A 21,406-nucleotide genomic window follows, 5' to 3' on the forward strand; every position below is an offset into this window, starting at 1 on the left:
CAATGCTTGTCACTTCCTTCTGTGCAGTCTTCCATAAGGAAATTCTGGAGCTATCTCTATGGGTAATCAATATATACAAAAACTAAAACCATTTTGGGTTTATTATAATGAAACAGGTGTCACTGGGAAAAGAAAACTACACATCTCTTTGGACAATAAATTACGCCATCAGCATTTACAGCATAGTGTTCCTTAGCCTTGGCTCAGCAAATAATTCAGCAATAACGCAGCTTTGTAACATCCAATTCTATCTCATAGGAGTATTCACAGGAAGATCTGTTTCATAGCAATACCAAGGCAAAGCCCCAGAATCAGACTGAGGAGTAGTAACATCAGGCAATGACATTATAAACGTCAATGACAACAAAGGTAATGGCTCAGGGGCAGAGGGAAAGTCACAGGAGACACAAACCAGTTCCTTACATCACCAGAAATTGAGGTGGGAAGACCAGGAGCCTGGAGGGCTGTAAGGAGAGATCTGAGGGCTCTGAAGACCTCCTGCCTGCAAAGGATCTCGCAGGCAGTTTGGCACTCATGGTGGGATTGCTAGAGAGTGAGCCAGAAGGAGGTGGCATCCTTTCCACACCCTCATGAGGTGGAGGGGTTTGGTGGCTCTCCCTGACTTTTAACTTCTTTCTTTTTAGTTCTTCATCTGCTGACTATGAAACGTGATTCTAGATTGTTTGCCAACTAAATGTGATGCTTTCCCAATCAACTACGGCAGGCCAGATGGCACTTTCCCTTCTACGGGCACCCTCTGTGGTGGGTAAACGTGCAGAGAAGACTGGAACACTGTCTTCCAGGAGCCTAGGTTACACTGGTAAGTCTGTCCAGGTCAGAGTCCCAGCTTCCCCTTCCTTAATCCTTTATCACCTTCCTCTCACTCAATCCCCATTCTTCACTTCTAGATGGCTTTTCCCACTGCTCTAAACCTTGAAGCCATGCCTTCGTTCTTGGGCTGTGTAAACAATGGTTATAGTCAATTGTCTCTCACTGGGCTGTTTGCATCTCAGAATACATTTAAAAAGACATAATTATGGCCTGGTACGGTGGCTCATGCCTGTAATCCCAGCATTTGGGAGGCTGAGGTGAGCGGATCACGAGATCAGGAGTTCGAGACCAGCCTGACCAACATGGCAAAACCCCGTCTCTACTAAAAATACAAAAATTGGCCGGGCGTGCCTGTAATCCCAGCTTCTCAGGAGGCTGAGGCAGGAGAATCGCTTGAACCTAGGAGGCAAATGTTGCAGTGAGCTGAGATCATGCCACTGCACTCGAGCCTGGGCGACAGAGCGAGACTCCATCTTGGGGGTTGAGGGGGGAAAAAGACATAATTATAATGTTAGAATTTCAGGTACTACTAAATCCTTGAGGGGGAATTACCCAGGCAATGGAGCTTGCCAGCAGCCTGAAATCACACCAGATAACCTCCTCTAATTCTGCAGGAGGCTAGCCTGTATTCCTCTGTTTAGTTGGATGCCCAGAAATTAAATGGAACTGTAAGGCACTGGTTCACACTGGGCTGTAATTGACTATTTACTTGTATCCTCACTAGACTGTACGTTTCTCAAGAGCAGAGACCAAATATAATTGTCTTTATATTTTTAGATCCCAGCACAGCACTTCCTACCAAGTAAAGATCAATTTTAAAAATGAATGAAGTCAATTGAAAAAGCTCCCAATGGCCAAAGCTGGGACAATTTGAGCAAAGAATAAAGTAATGTTGGATTATAACCCAGAAGACAAAATAAATAGGCATGAGTCTATAGTGACATAAACAATTAAATAAATAAATGAGGGAGAAAAGACAAATTTACTGTGCAAGAGAATTCTCCATAAATTATGTAGATAGTCTACCCTAAAGGAGAGAAAAATCCCTACTCCTTAAGTATGGACTGCACATAGTGATTTCCCTCCAAAGAGAATACTTTGAAAAGGGGAAGAACAGAGTAACTTTACAGTGGAGAAACCTAAAAAAACACTATTTCAGGGAGGTGATCAAGGAGGCCCACGGTCAAAAATCATGTTGATAAAATGTACACTTGGCATGGTGAAACAAAATGGCCCTTTATCTCTGTGATCTTCCTCACAAAAATCTACTGCCCCTGTCTAATCATGAGAAAAATATCAAACGAATTCCAATTGAGGAGCATGCCAAAATATACTGGATCAGTATCTTTCAAAACTGTCAAGATCATCCAAGCCCAGGAAAATCTGAGAAACTTCCACAGCCAAGAGGAGCCTGACGGGATATGACCGACTATAATGTTATACCAGATGGGATGCTGAAACAGAAAAAGAAAATGAGGGAAATCTGAACAATGGACTTTACTTACAAATAATGTATCAACACTGGTTCATTAATTATAACAAATGTACCATAGTAAGATGTTAATAATAGAGGAAACTCTGCATGGGGGGTGGTATAGATGAGAGTTCTCTGAACAGTCTGCTCAACTTTCCTGTAAATCAAGTAGAGGCAAAAAAAATAAAAGTTAAAAAAAGTGTTCATATAGAGCCCTTACTTTTCTTATGGTTATTTTAAAAGCCACATGCAAACAAAAACTTGGCCATTTTGGGCCAATTGCAGTGGCTCATGCTTGCAATCCCTTTACCTTGATGGCCAAAGCAGGAGGCTCACTTGAGCCCAGGAGTTCAAGACCAGGCTGGGCAACACAGAGAGACACCATCTCTACAAAAAAAGAAATTACATTTAAAAAAAAAAAAGTCCGGGTACAGTGGTTCATGCCTGTAATCCCAGCACTTTGGAAGGTTGAGGGGGGCGGATCACCTGAGGTCAGGAGTTCAAGACCAGCCTGACCAACATGGTGAAACCTTGTCTCTACTAAAAATACAAAAATTAGCTGGACGTGGTGGCACGAACCTGTAATCCCAGCTACTTGGGAGGCTGACGCAGGAGAATCGCTTGAACCTGGGAGGTGGAGGTTGCAGTGAGCCAAGATCGCACCACTGCACTCTAGCCTGGGCAACAGAGCAAGACTCCGTCCCAAAAAAAAACAAAAAAAAAAAACTTGGCCATTTTGGACTAGAAGTTCTTATGAGACATCCAATAAAAGCAAGATTAAAAAAATTTTTTTTTGCCGGGTGCAGTGGCTCACACCTGTATTCCTAGCACTTTGGGAGGCTGAGATGGGCAGATCGCTTTGAGGTCAGGAGTTCGAGACCAGCCTGGCCAACATGGTGAAACCCCATCTCTAGTAAAAACACAAATATTAGCTGGCATCGTGGCAGGTGCCTGTAATCCCAGCTACTGGGGAGGCTGAGGCAGGAGAATTGCTTGCACCTGGGAGGTGGAGATTGTGGTGAGCCGGGATCATACCACTGCACTCCAGCCGGGGTGACAGAGTGAGACTCCGTCTGGGAAAAAAAAAAAAAGAAAAATTAAGACTAGTCGAGTGCAGTAGTGAGAAGTGGGGAAAGAGTAGAAAAGGAGTTCCATCTGCAACTGACTGTGATCAATGGAGATAGCTCGTGACCTTCGGACCAGCCAAAGCAAGATTGTTGACTACTATTTCAAGCACAGCACAGCATTACTGATTATCATCAGGAGAAATAAAGAATCCCTACTCAGTAGGAAGTACTGTGCTAGGATATACCAAATGTTACTTAGTACATCCAAGTATTCCACACATCCCTCTTCATTTCCCAGCTTCCTCTGCAGTGAGGTTGGGCCCACATGACTAGTCTTGGCCGACTAAGTGTGAGTGGAATGGAAGGCGGAGTGTGCCACTTCTGGGCCAAGGAAGTTAAACACAGATGTGCTCCATCCTCGCACTCTTCCCTTGTATGCTGACCTTGGAGGCCTTGTGTTCCAGAGAGTGTCACTACACATGGAGGAGGCCACATGATCCCAACACGACTCTACCAGAGTGAGAAAGAAACTTTCATTGTGTTAAGCCACTGAGACTTTGGGTTCATGTGTTGAAATGGCTATGGTTAATTACCCTAAAATACCAGTGATTGCATTCAGCAAGTACACGCTCCTTTCCTTCTGATAAAAAGTTGTTAACCCTAACGCTTCTTTTAAAACTTGTGTATTTCTAGATGCGGTTGCTTACCACAGGCGATGGTCCAGTAGACCAGGGAGTCTGGAGTCTGGTACAAGATTCGGTAAGGAGCGACCCGGGCGCTGGAGTCCAACACAACATCAAGGGTACCCACCAGCAGGCCTGAGGGTGGAAAATGGGGAGAAACAGGTAAGAATTGTCTTAGTACTTTCCCAAATTTCCAGGGGCAGCATGAACATGCCCTTTTGTGAGATCTCCCAACAACCCCATCTCCCACTGAACCACACCTTGAAAAATTTCATTTTGGGATGATGCTGGCTCTACACAAGTTGTACAACTTGACAAGGTCACAAGAAGCAGTCGTGTCCATCTGATTCAGTCTGCCAGGCTGCCCCACATGTTATTTTCATCTGCCCCACTTTCCATTTATGTTTAAAAAATTAGTACAATTCAGCTCAGGAAACACTAATTAAATTCCTACTATGTGCAAGACAAACCCTGTGGGCACAAAACTGAAGAAGACAGCATCCCCAGGGCATTTAACATTGATTGGAGGAGAAGGTCAGGCAGTGCTTTGGTACTGTGTTTAGAAGTGAGCTAGGGCCAGGAAACAGAGGGATCTTCCTATTTCAACAGCAGAGTCCTCTGCCATTTGTGACATCAGTCACTATAACCAGGGCTAACCAGAGCCTGGTCTATGCTATGAAATGATGCAGGAATAAGGTTGAGGATCAGGGTCTGCATTTTTAGCACAAAGTTTAGTTCTTTGAGTCAAGAACCCCAGTGATCCACTTATCCAGGGTTTACCGGGCCCATGTGAAAACTTGTTCACATTGTCTAAGTCCAGACAAGCCTGAATGTTCAGCAAATGAATTTAGCAATTTATTTGTAAGGAATACAAATGCCCAGTATACCAATGCTCACTTAAGAACAGGCTGTACCTTCTCTTTCTAGGAGGAAAATTGACAAGGAAAAGGAAATTAAGAGCAGAAGGCAGCTTAGTGGCAAAGGTGGAAGGTGCCTCTAAGGCGAGTCTGCCCAGATGACCCGGCTGAGAACTCCAGCCATGCGGAGAACGCACAACGCTGTTTCTCACTCGGCAATCACAACTTGTCAGGTATGGTGGTGACAGTACAAGGATTCTGACAGCTTCAAACTGGCAGCCTGTCATCAGTGCAAATTTCTCTTTTAACTACCTTTTAACCACACTGAAGCGGGATTGACACCAAACATTTTCTACAGTATTTTAAAATAACACAGATTACACATATACGTTCTCCAAGGTATAATAAACTAGATCCCTTAATTGGAAAGATGAATCCAAAAGATTCCCATAATGTAAATGCCCATAATTACCCTAAAGCTACATGGAACCCAGTATAGAGCAGGGCTTGGACTCAGAAGGACCAATCAGGAGCTCAGACCAGCTGACTATATTAGCCCAAGACACTGTATTTCCAAAAATCTCGCTTTTCTCAATTGCCAAATGGAGACACTATTACTACCCCAGGATTGTTTTTGAAGACTGAAGGTAATAAGAGTTAGGGGTAATAGGCTGTTTGGAATGAGGGATTAGGCCACCTGAAAAAAACCTGCTAAGATACTTTTATCTAATTTTACCTTTATTTAGATTGCATGTTTATAGAGGATGACTTTGGGATAGAACTAATGGTATTTGAAGCTAGGAGATGGAGGCTGAAGGCACCCAGCCTCTCTTGTTTGCAACTGTTGACACTGAAAGCAGCAAAGCTCAGTGCCATATTGCAGGCTTTTCCTGAAGTTTTGCTGAATCTGAGGCACAAATGCTGAAAATGCCACCAGTACCTCTTGTTATTTTGTAATAATGTCTTGAGGTTTGGTTCTGGCCATACCAAATAAGACCCTGATATGCACAATGCCACTGAAATTCACTTCCCACTGCTCTGGCATCCTGGTGTCATGGAAGGAGCTATAATCTAGTCAGCTCATGTTTGGAAGAGCTCAGTTCTGGCTCTGACTCTGTTATAACCATTTCTGTGGAGTGGGACAGGCCATTTAACTTCTCGTTGCTTTGATTTCCTCAGTTGTAAAGTGGTCATAATCGCCCTTGCCTTCCTGAACCAGAGTTATTAATCAAGAAGCCTAAGTGAGGTAGACCATGCAGAAGTCCCACAGTTGTCCTTGGTCTTTGTCCAAGGGCAACAAATCCATTTAGATTCACTCCAAACCACAGTGACCATTAGCTGACCTCAACATACCAGGAAAAAAACAAACAAAAAAATTTTTGCTCAGTAGAAATTAACCTGTTAGCTCTGGCCTGTACGAAATACATTAAAAATGAAATTCTTACAGCCTGTAAAGTCTTCCAAGGGGGTAGAGTTCCACATCATATCACACACATATGCATTTTTGTTTGCTTTACTGTGACTTGGATTTACCACAGAGACCTCTAATTTCTTAAATGACTTTTCACTTACCTACGGATGGAAGAATAGGAAAAGCAGAAAATAGTGAAATAGTGCTAGCCGAGAACACCAAATTTCCTTCTATGTTAACTAGACACACAAATGCATCACTCATAATTGAGTGTTTGTAATACCTCTCACATCTTGAATCAAAATAAGAAATAAAATGCTGAAACTACTACAAGTGTCATATATGTTAGTTCTAGGGCATACAAACTTTAGTCTGGGTTTAGAGGGTTGCAATCAAGAATCAGCCTGTGTGCTGGGCGTGGTGGCTCACACCTGCAATCCCAGCACTTTGGGAGGCTGGGACAGGTGGATCACTTGAGGCCAGGAGTTCAAGACCAGCCTGGCCAACATGGTGAAAACCCTTCTCTATTAAAAATCCAAAAAAAATAAGGCAGGCACAATGGTGTGCACCTGTAATCCCAGTTTCTAGGGAGGCTGAGGCAGGAGAATTGCTTGAACCTGGGAGGCGGAGGTTGCAGTGAGCTGAGATCATGCCACTACACTCCAGCCTGGGCAACAGAGCAAGACTCTGTCTCAAAAAACAAACAGACAAACAAACAAAACAAAAAATCAGAAAAAAAAAAAAAAAAAAAAAACAGAAAAGGAAAAAAAAAGAATCAGCCTGTGTTGTTTAATAAGCCTCTGAGTGTCATCAAAGACCAAGACTCTTCCAAGGGCAAGCATAACTGACTGGGCAGGGCAGAGCAGCAGACAGGGGCAGTCCTGGTTCTGGAATGCTTCAATCCTGACTCTGCCACTTCCTCCTGGAGCCTCAGTTTTATCATCCTTAATGGCTCACTGAACTTTCGTCCTCTGTAACACAAAAGAAGGAGGATCTCTGAAAAGGTCCAACCCAATCCACATATCTCCATCACCACAATGTTCCCAATTAAAATCCAACCTCAACATAAACTATTCTAATTAACAAAGCCTCTGGTGTCAATTAGAGATAAAGAAAACCTAGTTGCTTAAAGCAGGACCCCCTGGAGTGAGGGTTTCTCATTAGATGCAAGTTCACCAACCCTAACTCTGCATTCACAACTGGCGCCACCAACTTCCACTAAGACTTGGATGCAAACTAACAGATATACATGTACGTAGCACAGGTACATGCTGAAATATTTTCAAGTAAATTACAGAAAGTATAATATCAGGATATTCACATTAGATACATTTAAATGGCAGCATTTCTGTGAAAATTCCCTGAACATCTAAGGTACTGGATAACCAAACAGAAAGTAATATTGTGAATTGAGGTATGCAGTTGGCCAGTCAAATCAAGAAATAGACTTTCCATATTAACCCAGAAGTGCTGAGTCCTTTCATGCCTGGATAACACTGATCACTGGAAATGTTGTGCTTGTCTGTCTGCTCTTGTCTCCCCTGACCTCAGACAGCAAACTCCTAATCTTTTAATGCCATCCCTTTCCTACTCTACTCTTCCTCCCAGTTCTGCCTCTATAATGCCTATTACATTTGTTTAAGATTACTTGCACATTTTGCCTTGTCCCATTTTTTCCTCTTCTCTCCAGACTGAAAGTTCCTTGAAGGCAGGGTCTAATTGATTATTTTGGACCCACAGGCCCTGCACTTTGGAGCCCCGTAAGTACTAAACACATGTTTGATGATAAATGGACAAGTTAGAGGTGTGTGTGTGTGTGTGTGTATGTGTGTGTTTTAAACCTAAATAATAAATTATCACCATGCTACCTAAACTCTGTTGGTACATGAAATCAAGACCCTGGGAAAAAGGAAATACTCCTCCTTTGTCCTCTATCGATGTAGAATACTAGGAGATGGGAAATCTGGTCTAGAGAATCCCCCTGCCCCCCTGCAAAAGCAGCAACAATTAGGATTTTCTTAGAAGTCTCATTACTCATACCTTGGAAATGGCTGTCAAAATACTGAACCTTTTCTTCATTTCCCACACAAAGCGCTGTTTTAGCAGCTGTTCTAGTCAGCTATTTCTGGTGTTAAACAATCTTGATTGCCTAAGATAACGAAATCAAATTACAGCCCTCAAAATAACTCTTCTCTGCATCTACCTATTACATTAGTACAGTGGCATCTTATAATGTAAAAGTGCTGTTTTCAAGGAGATTCAGAAAACACTTGGCAAAATTGTTCCATATTCGTTTCCCATTTGGTTGTGGGCACTGGAAGATGTGTGATGCACAGTCACCACTGCAAAACTGCAGCCCAGCTGGGAGCTGGTACAGGTGGCAGGTCCACAGTGCTGCAGAGAAACCCCCGTCAGCCCTCTGCAGGCAGGGCTGTGTCAGGAGCGTGCTGTCATGCAGAAATGTGCTCATGGAAATGATCGATCCATCTACTGATGATCAGGGCTAAAGTCAAACTGGACAGGATCCTAAAGATCACTTGGCTTCCCCTACTCCATTAGTTCTGACGCTGGTCTGAAATGAAGCAGAGATCCAGGAAGTCCATGGCAGAGTGGTCAGGGGAGTGGGCTCAGCCTCGGCTCACATACCAGCCAGTCCCTTAATCTCTCTATGCCCCTGCTTACTGATAAAGAAATAATAGTATCTACCCTAGAAAGTGCCTAGTATGCACTAAGCACTATTGTGTAATGAATTATTCAAAACAATAGAAAAGTACAGGAAATTACAAAATACATGTACCACTACTCTGATTTTTTTAACATTTTGCCTTACTTGCTTCAGATCTATATTTTTTTAACAGAAGAAAAAGGTAACAGACACAGTGAGGTTCCCTTTGCACTCCCTTAATCCCATTTCCCTCTCTCCATTAACCATTCTTAAATTGTTTTGTATTCTTCCTATCAAGGTCCTTATACTTTTACTGAGCCATATGTTTTTCATATAAAAAATTTAAAACTGATGAGTATTTTACAAATTTGCCTGTAAGTTACACTGTAGCTTATTTTTTTCAATCAATATGTTTGTAAAATTTATCCAGAATATACTTGTAAATCTGATTCATTCATTTTAAAATATTGTGCAATATTCCACTATATAAGTATATTACAACTTATCTGTTTTCCTAGTAAAGGACATTGGATTTATCCACATTTTTTGCTCTATTATGCAACTGTAATCATATTCTGTTTGCATAAATCCTTAAGCACCTGAGCACATTTCTTTAGAATGGAATTGTCAGGTCCTAGGGTAAGTTCATTTCTAAACCTTATTAGATTTACAAAATTGCTCTCTAAAGTGCTCAAGAAAGTATGAGAATACCTGTTTCTCCATATCTCCAATACTTAGTATTACCAGGGTTTTTTTTTTTTCACCAATCTCTAGAGTGAAAAATGGTACCTATTTGTTAAATTTGCATTCCTCTGATTATTAATTAATTTTGTTTATTGGCCATTCTAATTTCCTTTTTTTGTGAATTATTTGCCTTTCCCATTGTGGTGACATTTGCTAAGAGGTCCAGTTAGACATTCAGAGTTCACCATCTAGAATTTTCCATTTATATACAAACTGGATTTCCATTCATTTCAGCAAATATTCACTGATCTCCCTAAAGCCAGAGATGCCGTATCCTTGGATTTACTTTTTCATATATCTTGTATACACATGCAAGACTTTTGGCTCAGTACTTTCTCTCCCGTGCATCACTTCTATGCCTGGCTTACTATCTGGGAAGAAGGTAGGTTTCTGTAGGCTACCTGATGCCACCTGTTCTTTTGGCTGCTGCTCCTTAGATGTAAGTGATACATTCTCTAGAAGTCTTAACACTTATGTGATACTGGGCAGAAAGTAATTAAATGAAAACATTCAGAAGCAGTTGCTGACGTACCTACAAACTCTCCAGCCACACCATAACTTTTACACTTCTTTAATGAGCCTTGTTTGTTTGCTTATTACTTTTTAAAGCCTCCAAGGCTTATGCACAAGTGTTTCTCATCCTGGCAAACTTCTATTTCCCTCAATATCCAGGTCAAGGTCACCTAATGCATGTGTCCCTGTTTTCTCCGGCATGCTCCCAACCAACGGTCTCAACACTCAAGCCCCCAAATCTCCTGGAAATTAACTGTTTGCTTTTTTGGGTTCTGCCAACCATCTTGACTTATATTACACTAAGATAATTACTACATTGTTTCCTACTTCAAAAATAAAAAAAGTACGGTTTCCTCCCACCAGACCCTGGGCAATTTGAGGACAAGCACTGCCTTATTTATCTTGGGAGTCTTATTGTAGTCTCAAAGCCTACAATAATGTTCAGCACATTATGCTGAATATTTATAATGTGGACCACAAAATTCTCAATTTGATGAACATTGGGAGAAATGAAGAATTATTTTAAGAACTAATTCATCTTTGTACCGTAGTTTCCAATATTATAAGTTCTAGCAAATCTGCCTTAAATAATTAAAATTGTCTAAGACTCTTACAAAGGAGACAAAGACTTGAGAAGGCGGCTAAAAATCCCATTTCAAAGACTGTGAGGTAATAATGCAAACCAAACTCACATCTGAAACTGCTTACCTTGGGAAATCAATTTCTCCAATTTCAGAAGTAATTTGTTACTTTTTAATCAGTATTGAAATTTATCTGGAATTAAGTTAGATCAAAAGCAGAGATATTCAGGGAAAAGACAAGTCTCTATTCTCCTACTTTGGCAATTGTCAAAAACAAGAAAATTCAAAGACTTAATTAACCAATTGAAACCCTTGTGCCCAACACACAGACTGGTAAATATGGTTTGCACACCATACTGGCCAGGGGACCAAGGGAGGGATTAGGAAAATGGTTCTGTGTGCAGGTGTGAAGAATGCTGAAATAGCCAGGTGAGGGTCAGCTCCATAACTATAAATGCGCCAGAGTTCCTAGAGCACCATAGCCAATGTGAAGGTACATGTGAGCTAATGTTGGCCAGCCACATTATGTATGAAAGGGGAATACAGGTGGTGACTGTTCTCTGGGTAAGGAGGTGGGGGATGTGGGAGGTTTGTCAGGGAAGGTGGCTGGGACAGGAGATGGGTACAACGTATTGTTCTCTGTTCCGTAACCTCAAAGAGTATTATATTATTCTCAGGCGCAGGTATTATTGGCAATAGGGGAAAGAGATTAGAAGGGCATGGATAGACACGTAACCAATCCCAATACTTGGATACCACCTTCAGTGTCGAATGGTGGGAGCAATTTTATTTTCATAAGTATCATACATTCTTCCACTCTCCAGCATCTCTAGATAAAAATGGTTCTCAACAAGCCTACTATGGAATGTTATTGTTTTAAATGGCCATCCACAACTCTTTCCTCTCAATTTCAATAGCTGCTTCTCACAACCCCATTCTAGCTGCCCCTGTATCATGGCTGCCTTCAAGGATGACACCGTTACCTACGGGGAAGGAACCCAGCCTTCTCTCTCTCTCTCTCTCACACACACACACACACACACACACACAGCCCAACTCATCACTGTTCGTCAAAAGATGAATTAAGAAGTCTAAGAAATACACTGTTGACTCTTAATTAGGAGAGTGCTTCTCAAACATTTGTGGCTAAGAATCAGTTTTGCCCACTGGGGGACAGGGCTGAAAAAAATCAGTTTTTCTTTGTTTTTTAGTTTTCAATCTGTTACAGACTGACACTTTTGTAAAAATATGATGCATATGGAACACTAAAAAAAAGAAATGACATAAAAAATACAAGCTTCCAATGTTTTGATTAAATTTAACAGACAATTGTTCTAGGTTCCTAAATGCTTAATCTCAGTATCTGTTCTTAGTTGGAGGCAGACTGGTAACAGTTTAAAGTTTGGTACTTTAAGTCAGCAGTCCCCAACCTTTTGGCACCAGGGACTGGTTTCATGGAAGACAATTTTTCCATGGACCAGAGGTGGGGGTGGGGTGGTCGGGGGATGGTTTGAGGATAAAACTGTCCCACCTCAGATCATCAGGCATTAGATTGTCTTAAGGAGCATGCAACCTAGATCCCCTGCATGTGCAGTTCACAATAGGGTTCTCGTGCCTGTGAGAACCTAATGCTGCAGCTGATCTGAAAGGAGGTGGAGCTCAAATGCTCCCTCACCTGCCACTCACCTCCTGCTGTGCAGCCCAGTTCCTAACAGGCCATGGACTGACAGGTACTTGTCTGCAGCCTGACAGTTAGGAACCCCTGCTTTAAACAGTATTAAATTAGGGGAGGAGAGGCTCTAGGGCAGTCATGTTCTTGGGACTGTGTTTCCTAGAATCATTTATATAGCTTTACAGAGCACATGCAATTCTATAACTTTCATTTGGGAAAAAATGACTGTTTTCACAATGCAAACCAACATAAAACTCAACAAACTAACATAGAACTCAACATATGTGAATGAAGGAGGCATGAGGGTTTTGTTGTGTGTTTATCCCAAGGGGCACTGGTTAAAAGGGCTGGAAATATCAACTAGTGTATTAGGTGATCCCCAAGAGACCCCTGCCTCATTTCTTACAAAGAGGGGAGTGAGCTAAAGGGGGAAGAATGACAAAGCTAAGAGAGATGGGGCACCCACTCTGTAGAACTTTAACCAGTATTCTGGATCACAGGGTCTTTGATATACATGCTTATATAAGTACTCACAAAGTAAATGCTCAACAAGAGAGAGAGAAGCTGTGACTTTCATATTTTCCACCTCAAAAGATAAAACACAGGCTGGGTTATAACTAAACAGAGCAGAAAACTGAAATCTGAAGAGCATTTTATCTGTATCCAATTAGTATGTGCTGCTCAAATCTCCCAAGCACCCTCCAAAGGCCATGTCTTCCAGGAGCTGTTCCATTTCCCCTGCAGGCCCATCTCTTAAAGTCACAAGCACCTGCTCCTGCATAAAGTGAGAACAGTTGGAATGGATTTTTCCTTCTCCTTGGTGCGGGGAGGGGGCAGGGAGTGTCTGAGGAAGGAATGATTCAAATACTTTATTAATGCAATACCTTACTCTACACCCTAATCAGGACCAACTACATAATCTGTGGGGCCCAGTGCAAAAAGAATATTCAGGTCCCCTTGTTAAAAAATTCTTCAGAATTTCAAGGCAGCAGCATTAGAATATTAAGCCAAGCCCAGCGCTTTTCTAAGTGTAGGTTCCTGTGTACAAGCATATCTAGGAAGCTGGCCTTGACCCCAGCAGTGTGTTGGCTCATTCTTTCCCCACAAACAAGCTTGCTGCTTTCAGACTTTTGCGCAGGACTCAAGTCTGCTCTGATACAGACCAATGAGGACAATGGGATTGAACTTATTAAAAAATCACCCCAAGCCTTGTATGATCTAATTCCTCAAAGAAGCCCCTCAATAGGAGCGGGCTTAATTTAATTTCCCCTCAAGCCCCATAATAGGAAAGTGGATGCTATTTTCTTAGATTTACAGCTGCTTCTGTGTGCAACAGGAAGTTATATTGATTCTAATCTTGGCTATAGAGGCAGGTCTGAAAACCTAAAACTCAAAGGTCGAGGCCAGCCAAGGTCAACCTTGAGAGGCAGGAAGGAGGGGCCTTTTTGGTGTGGTAGGAAGAGTTCATCACTATGAAGCCCACCTCTGTTTCTAAGAGATTAGCTATATCAATACCCTCCTGGATACCTGGGGGCAATACCCCTCAGATCCCTTCTCTCAGGAAGGCCACATTTGCAGAAGCCACTCACTGTCCTGAGATGTCAACCCTTCTTCTAATTCATGTATCCTCTTACGTAGTTCAACTGCAAATAATTGAGAGCATGTATAAGCTGAAGAACAACTTGGCAATGAAATAATATGAAATAGAAATAATTCTGAATTCAAAATTACATTTAGGTAATGACCTACAATGTCTAAATAAATTATAGTACATTGACATAATATTTAGACATTTAAAATCATATCCTCAAATAATTATTTCATGACATGGTGAAATGCACCTAGCATATGAAAAATAGCACAAAACTAATTACTATTCTGTATGATCCCAATTTGTCCAAAAAAGTATAATATAACCTATATTACAAATTATAATAATGTATTAATTTTAAAGAATACAAAACTAAATATGAATATTAACATTAGTAGGTGAGATGACAATTCTGCTATTTTATGGTCTTCTGTGTTTTCAAACATTTCTCAAATGTGCATTCAATACATTTATGATGAGAAAACAAAAAATATATAGTTACCTCCAACCTTTTATTTTGGGCATTTTTTACTCAAAGAGAGCTCATGCCATCAAGCACAGATAGTCACCGTGGTTATACTAATGCTGCTACTTCACAACAGATAACCACAGGTTAGAAAACTTGTTGCTAGGTTGCAACATGCTAGCTAAGAGTCCATATCTAAATGAGACGCTCCCTCAAAAACACACTTCCTTGGAGAGGGACCTGGTGTTTACATTTTGGAAATTTTTTTTTGAAGTTCATTTTTTCCCTCTGGTATACGGAGTTCATCAATGCTACAAACTGGTACATATTCATACACACTGAATCACATTCCTTACTCCAGTTGCAGGCACTTGATGTTTAATAACTAGTTTATCTCAAGTCAGGAAGTTTGCCGTGTCAAAATGAATCAAATTGATTTCACCATTTTTGTCATCAAGTACTCTGAGTATGCTCTTTAAATATATATATATATATATGCCAGGCCAGGTGCGGTGGCTCAGGCCTGTAATCCCAGCACTTTGGGAGGCCGAGGCGGGCAAATCACGAGGTCAAGAGTTTGAGACCAGCCTAGCCAACATGGTGAAAGCCCATCTCTACTAAAAATACAAAAAATTAGCTAGGCTTAGTGGCAGGTGCCTGTTGTCCCAGCTACTCGGGAGGCTGAGGCAGGAGAATCGCTTGAACCTGGGAGGGGGGAGGTTGCAGTGAAGCCGAGATCGTGCCTTTGCACTCCAGCCCGGGCAACAGAGTGAGACTCCATATCAAAAAAAGATAGATAGATAGATAGATAGATAGATAGATAGATAGATAGATAGGGTCCTGCTCTGTTGCCCATGCTGGAATGCAGTGGCATGATTGTTTCCGGAACAAACCGAGGGTTGGGCTGCTATTTCTCATGGCCTAATAACGAGATGCAAATGAACCGGGGAGGAAGAGAGTTTTTATTTCTGCAACTGGTTACAGGGAGAAGGCCTGGAAATTATCACCAAACCAACTCAAAACTACAAAGTTTTCCAGAGCTTATATACCTTCTAAGCTATATGTTTACGTGTTAAGTGTGCATTCATCTAAAGACATAAGTGATTAACTTCTTTTAATCTATAACTAAGGTCTGAGTCTTGAGGTTAATTTTTAAATTTTTTTATAGAAATGGGGGTCTCATTATGTTGCCCAGGCTGGTCTGCAACTCCTGGGCTCAAGGGATCCTCCCACTTTGGCCTCCCAAAGCACTGGGATTACAGGTGTGAGCCGCCTCATGGGCCTTCCACTGAGTATTCATTAAATCTCTAAGTACTCATGGTGTTGCCTTCAGCTACATACAAGCAAGACAAAGAAAAATGCTATCTGTGCTTATATTAACAAAGGAAATGCCAGGAAAGATGCACATTAAACTTAATAATGGTTACCTCCTGGGAATGAGATTGATATGGCAGAAATCAGAAACATTTTTTATTATTTGAACTATATTTTTAGGCCAGGTACAGTGGACTGTAATCCCAGCACTTTGGGAGGCAAAGGTGGGAAGACCACTTGAGCCCAGGAGTCTGAGACAGCCTGGGCAATAATTAAGACCTTGTCTCTGTAAAAAAAATATTAAAAATTAAGCAAGGTGTAGTGGTGCATGCCTGTAGTTCCAGCTACTTGGGAGACTGAGGCAGGAGGATCACTTGAGCCCAGGAGGTAGAGGCTGCAGTGAGTTAAGACCACATCCTGCACATCAGCCTGGGAGACAGAGTGAGACCCTGTCTCTGAAAAAGAATTTTTTTTAAAAAAAAAGAACTACATTTTTTAAAGTAATTTTTATACTATTGGAACTATACACTATAAAACATTGTACTTTTATAATTTTTACAATATACATGTATTATAATCAAATAATGAACCACTAGGTTGGTGCAAAAGTAATTGCAGTTTTTAATACTATAGGAACAATGAAACATTAAAGATCCTACTATAAGAGTTTATAAATGATGAAGCCACGTAACCAATTAGCTCCTGCTGCTTTCTGTAAAGGTCACTGGCAAAAATCAGAATCGGTAACCCTTGGCATAATGCCTGGGGGGCTGAAGAGGCGAATGCAACATGATACAGAATAAGGCTGCCTTGTGCAGACTTTCACCAGGGACTTTGATTAGTGCAAACACACAAGGAGAAAATGTGGCCTAGGATGAAAAGATGAGCCACTTCCCTTGTTGGCAAAAAAGAGTCAAGCTCTGTAAAATATTTAAAGAGGTTTATTTTGAGCCAAATACGAGTGTTCAAGGCCTGAGGCAGTCTCAAGAGGTCCTGAGAACAAGCTGGGTTACAGCTTGGTTTTATATGTTTTACGGGGATATAAGACATCATCAACACATGTAAGCTGTACATCAATTTGGTCTGGACAGGAGGAACCACTCAAAGTGGGGGCTTCTGGGTCTTAGGTGGATTCAAGGATTTTCTTAATGGCAATTGATTGAAAGTTATGATCTAAAGACTTTTAATCATTAGAAAGAAGTGGTTGGGTTAAGATAAGGGGTTATGGAGACCAAAATTCTTATTATTTAGATGATGTCTCATAGGTGGCCACTCTGAGAGGCAACAGATAGCAAATGTTTTCTCTTCAGATCTTTACAAGGTGCTAAGCTCTGAGCTAATCTCTTCAGGATCAGAAAAAGACCTGAAAAGGGAAGACTTTCTAGAAATGTACATTTCCTCCTTAAGAGATAGCTTTCCAGGACCATTTTAAAACATGCTAAAGAAATACATTTTGGGGTAAAATAATTTTTTCAGAGTCTGCTCTCTGTCATGTGATGCTATATTAGAGTCAGGTTGGAATTTGGCATCTTACTGCTACAAACAGTCTGTTTTGGAGCAGGCATAGTGGCTCATGCCTGTAATCCCAGCATTTTGGGAGGCTGAAGCAGGAAGATTGTTTGAGCCCAGGAGACCAGCTCGGGCAACATAGTGAGATCCTGTCTCTACAAAAAAATTTAAAAATTAGCCAGGTGTGGCGGTGTGCACCTATAGCCCTAGCTACGTGGGAGGATTTTTTGAGGCCAGGAGAGATGGAGGCTGCAGTAAGCAGTAGCCCCACCACTGCACTCCAACCTGGGTCACAGAGTGAGACCCTGTCTCAAAACAAACAAACAAACAAACAAACAAAACAAGTCTGTTTTGTCAGTCTTAAGATCTCTGCTTTAATATTAATACTGGTCAGTTTTGCCTGAATTCCAAAAGAAGGAGAGTATAATGAGGCATGTCCGATCCCCCTTTCTCATTGCGGCCTGAACTAGTTTTTCAGGTTTACTTTGGAATCCCCTTGGCTGGCAGAAGGGGTCCAATCAATCAGTTGGAGGGGCTTAGAATTTTCAGTTTATACCCTCCAGTTATCTTGCTTCTGGTCTTTCAGACTGGCTGCAGTTTGCATGCATCCTGGTAACAAAGCCCAGCAAGTTGAATTCATAGTACCTTGAATGAGTCCTGTTCCTTATAACCCAAAGTGCCCAGCTAAAACCCTAACTAACCCCTTTGGCTCCATCTGGATAGGCTCTTTGAGTAAATGTTCCTTCTACACTATAGCAAGTTATATAAGAAGGTGCAAAGGCATTAACAGCAATAATGTTTTCCAGTCTTGCATCCAAATATTCTAATACAGATAAAAATAGTGGCTATAGACTATAATTAAAACAATCATGCTATTTGCAAGGGAGAGATACAGTAGCAGCCTGGGTTGATTCCTGGGAGTTTCATGGAACCTCATCACTTTGAGGGCATGCAACTCCACCTGCATTCCACTTCTATCTTAGCCTTTATCCACCTGGATAAGACTGAAGGACTTCACAGAAAAATTTCATTTTGTGATGGATAATGTGGGAGCAATCTTCAGCTAAAGTCTAGATAAAGCCTTAAGGAGAAAATTGAGCTCAGAGGACCTGAAAAAAAAGAAAACACTGTGGCACCAACAAGGGAGAGAAACAAAACAAAGAAGCTCACCAAAGATGGTTTGACGGTGCAAAACCATGGGTACGGTAACCAGTAACATCCTTATTTTATCAAGATGTCTATTGTAACAGGATGTGTTTTCAATAAATGTAAATGACCTGTAAATGTAGATTAAGTCCCTTACAGAATACATTAGGCCCAACTGAAATTTCCTAAGAAGTAGTTTAGTCACGGCTTGAAGATAGCTTGCAATCTGTTTTGAAAAACACTGATAATAGGTTGGACACGGTGGGTCATGCCCATAATCCCAACATTTTGGGAAGCTAAGGAAGGAGGATTGCTTGAGCCCAGGAGTTGGAGACCAGCAAGGGCAACACAGTGAGACTCCCATGTCTACAAAACGTTTTTTAAAAATCAGCTGGGTGTAGTGGAGCTTGCCTGTAGTCCCAGCTACTTGGGAGGTTGAGGTGAGAGAATCCCTCAAACCTGGAGATGGAAGTTTCAGAGAGCCATGATCATGCCCCCGTACTCCAGCCTGGGTGACAAAGCAAGACTCTGTCTCAAAAAAGAAAAAAAAATATCAATAATGGATGAGAAGAAATCATCATTGGCAATAACAAAAGTACTGTACTAGAGTGGGGGGCCCTTCTTTGCAAAGTAATTACGAAGTCATTTCCAGGAAACCATTCTCTTTTCATGCTATAAACTTGTCACAACACAGGGGTAGGATACCAACAATATCACTGACTCCTTACATCCTCAGTTAGAAACTGATGAGCAAAAACACAAGGTGGGAGAAATTATTTTTATATTATTGATTAGTGAATGGGGAAATTTAAAGTAATGAAAAACTTATGTTTCTTTCACCCTTAATTATATTGTCTGCACCTAGTTCCTTAAAGCAAAAATCACACACCCACACCCTCTACAATCCACTATGCTGATTTAAAACATGCTCATTTAAACTGAGTTTAGAGTAATGGGGGCTCTAAAAAAAAAAAAACCAAACAACAACAACAACAACAAAACACCTCCAGGTTAGGTCTCAACCTATCTCTGCATTTAATAAAACAATAATGCAATGAAAGACTTGGGTTATATCAAAATAAATATTTTGAAACTTTTTAAAAAGACAGTCACCTGCAAGAATTTATTTTATGCCAGTGTTTCTCAAAAACATCCTCTTTGAATAAACAAAGGTTTCACTTTCTTCCTCACATTGTTACATCACCCTAAATAAAAGTCATAATCCTGTAGAGAATCAACATATGTTACCTGAACCAGGAGATGCAGACAGGAGCTTTTGCCCAACTTTCCTGTCTTGTTTTGGAGTCGGAGTTGGGAGGCGGGTCAGGAAAGAGAGAGGGAGAGGGGAAAAGCCCAAGTTGTTGTTTTTTAAAGTTTCCAGTTGTAAAAACACTATTTAAGCTGTTGCTTCTAACCGTACAGGCCTTCCTGTTCAATAGCTATGACATAAATGATTCACTAATGGCAATGATTCTTTGTTGATGGCTAATTCACCATCCATAATCCTTTTAGACATGACTCAGCTTTCCTGTTGGGACAATATTACATTTATGACTATCGAATTAATTTATCTACAGCATGTCAGCTATAATCATATACTGGGTACAATAAACCTTCACTTTCAGCTGAAAATGGGCAAGGGCAGCACTAGGCATCTCATCTCAGAACTTGCTGGCTTCAAAACTTTTCCTTTGCTGGTCGAAGACTGGGGCCTCTATGAAATCTAGAACAGAGATCAGGGAAACAGATTCTTTCTACAGCTCAGGTGCAGCGTGAAGATTATGTGATTGGGAGAAGTACGCGTTTCATGTTCTCAGGGTTCCCACTGGGTACAACACAGTGTAGTCATGAAAGACAGAATGGAAAGCCATGGTATCCGCAGGAGCCCCCCAACTTATTTAAGTCTACAGGTCACAACTTCCCAGTGGTACCCCAGGAAATGATGACAAGCTAGCAATATACCTGTTCTCTTGGCTCTTAGGATACCTTTTGTGCCCTGCAAACACTATCATTTTCTAAGTATGCTTTGATATGAAAATAGGTAGAAAGCTCTGTATTAGAACAAATAAAGCATTAAAAGCATTTTAGATAATAGTGCTTTACTCTACAATATTTCTATACATTTAATTTCAATGCATACTGATGGGATTTGAGTTAATAGTATATAGTTTCCCCATAGTTTGCTTTTAAAAAGTTAAATGAAATATGCTTTATTTTATTTAAATACGATATACCTAGTTTTTTTCTGTTCCTTTTTTAAGAAAAAAAAAAAAGTACATTCAGCTGTGCACATTGGGAGGTGACTCTCAGGACATTTGCCTGATCTTTATGTTAGTTCTTTGAACATTTTTATTAAGACAGAACAATCCCCTCTTTGCAAAAGTGTGAGGATCTCTGGTCTTCATTCCTCTCTCCTCTGAATTAACCCTGAGGAAAACAGAGTCAGAGCTACCCTATATAATCCTCCATGTAATAATTACCCCATATAAACCCAGGGCCTCATACCTCCTTAGCTCTTCCCAGACAGTCCAATGAATAAGCAACAACAATGACTGAACACTTTCACAATGAACAAGCCACATGATTAGGAAATTACCAACACGGCTATTTTTAAATAATTTCCAGAAGATCACCAGGGAAACCCCTAGAAAAACTAAGCTCACTTAACTTAAATCCAAAAGAACACCCAGCAGTCTAAGGAAAAACATTTAGATATTTGTTCTGGCCTATTTCTGTGACAGCAATAAGAATGTCCGTAATTCCTACCTAGTGTTGTGTAAAGTAATCAGAGAAAGTGGATTCAGTCTTGGCGTGGTGGCTCACACCTGTAATCCCAGCACTTTGGGAGGCCAAGGTGGATGCATCACTTAAGGTCAGGAGTT

At 41.0% G+C, this 21,406-nt stretch overlaps 1 protein-coding gene across 1 annotated transcript in view; it reads right to left on the reverse strand.

The window, feature by feature from the left end:
* Positions 1 to 21,406, reverse strand: part of TBC1D9 (TBC1 domain family member 9) — a 136,433-nt gene that overhangs the window by 76,182 nt on the left and 38,845 nt on the right. Inside the window, exon 2 of the mRNA XM_055275976.2 lies at positions 4,080 to 4,190. Coding sequence (XP_055131951.1) covers positions 4,080 to 4,190 — 111 coding nt within the window. The remainder of the gene's footprint in view (positions 1 to 4,079; positions 4,191 to 21,406) is intronic.

Source organism: Symphalangus syndactylus, chromosome 4 (genome assembly GCF_028878055.3).
Source record: "Symphalangus syndactylus isolate Jambi chromosome 4, NHGRI_mSymSyn1-v2.1_pri, whole genome shotgun sequence".
NCBI classification, from domain to species: Eukaryota; Metazoa; Chordata; class Mammalia; order Primates; family Hylobatidae; genus Symphalangus; species Symphalangus syndactylus.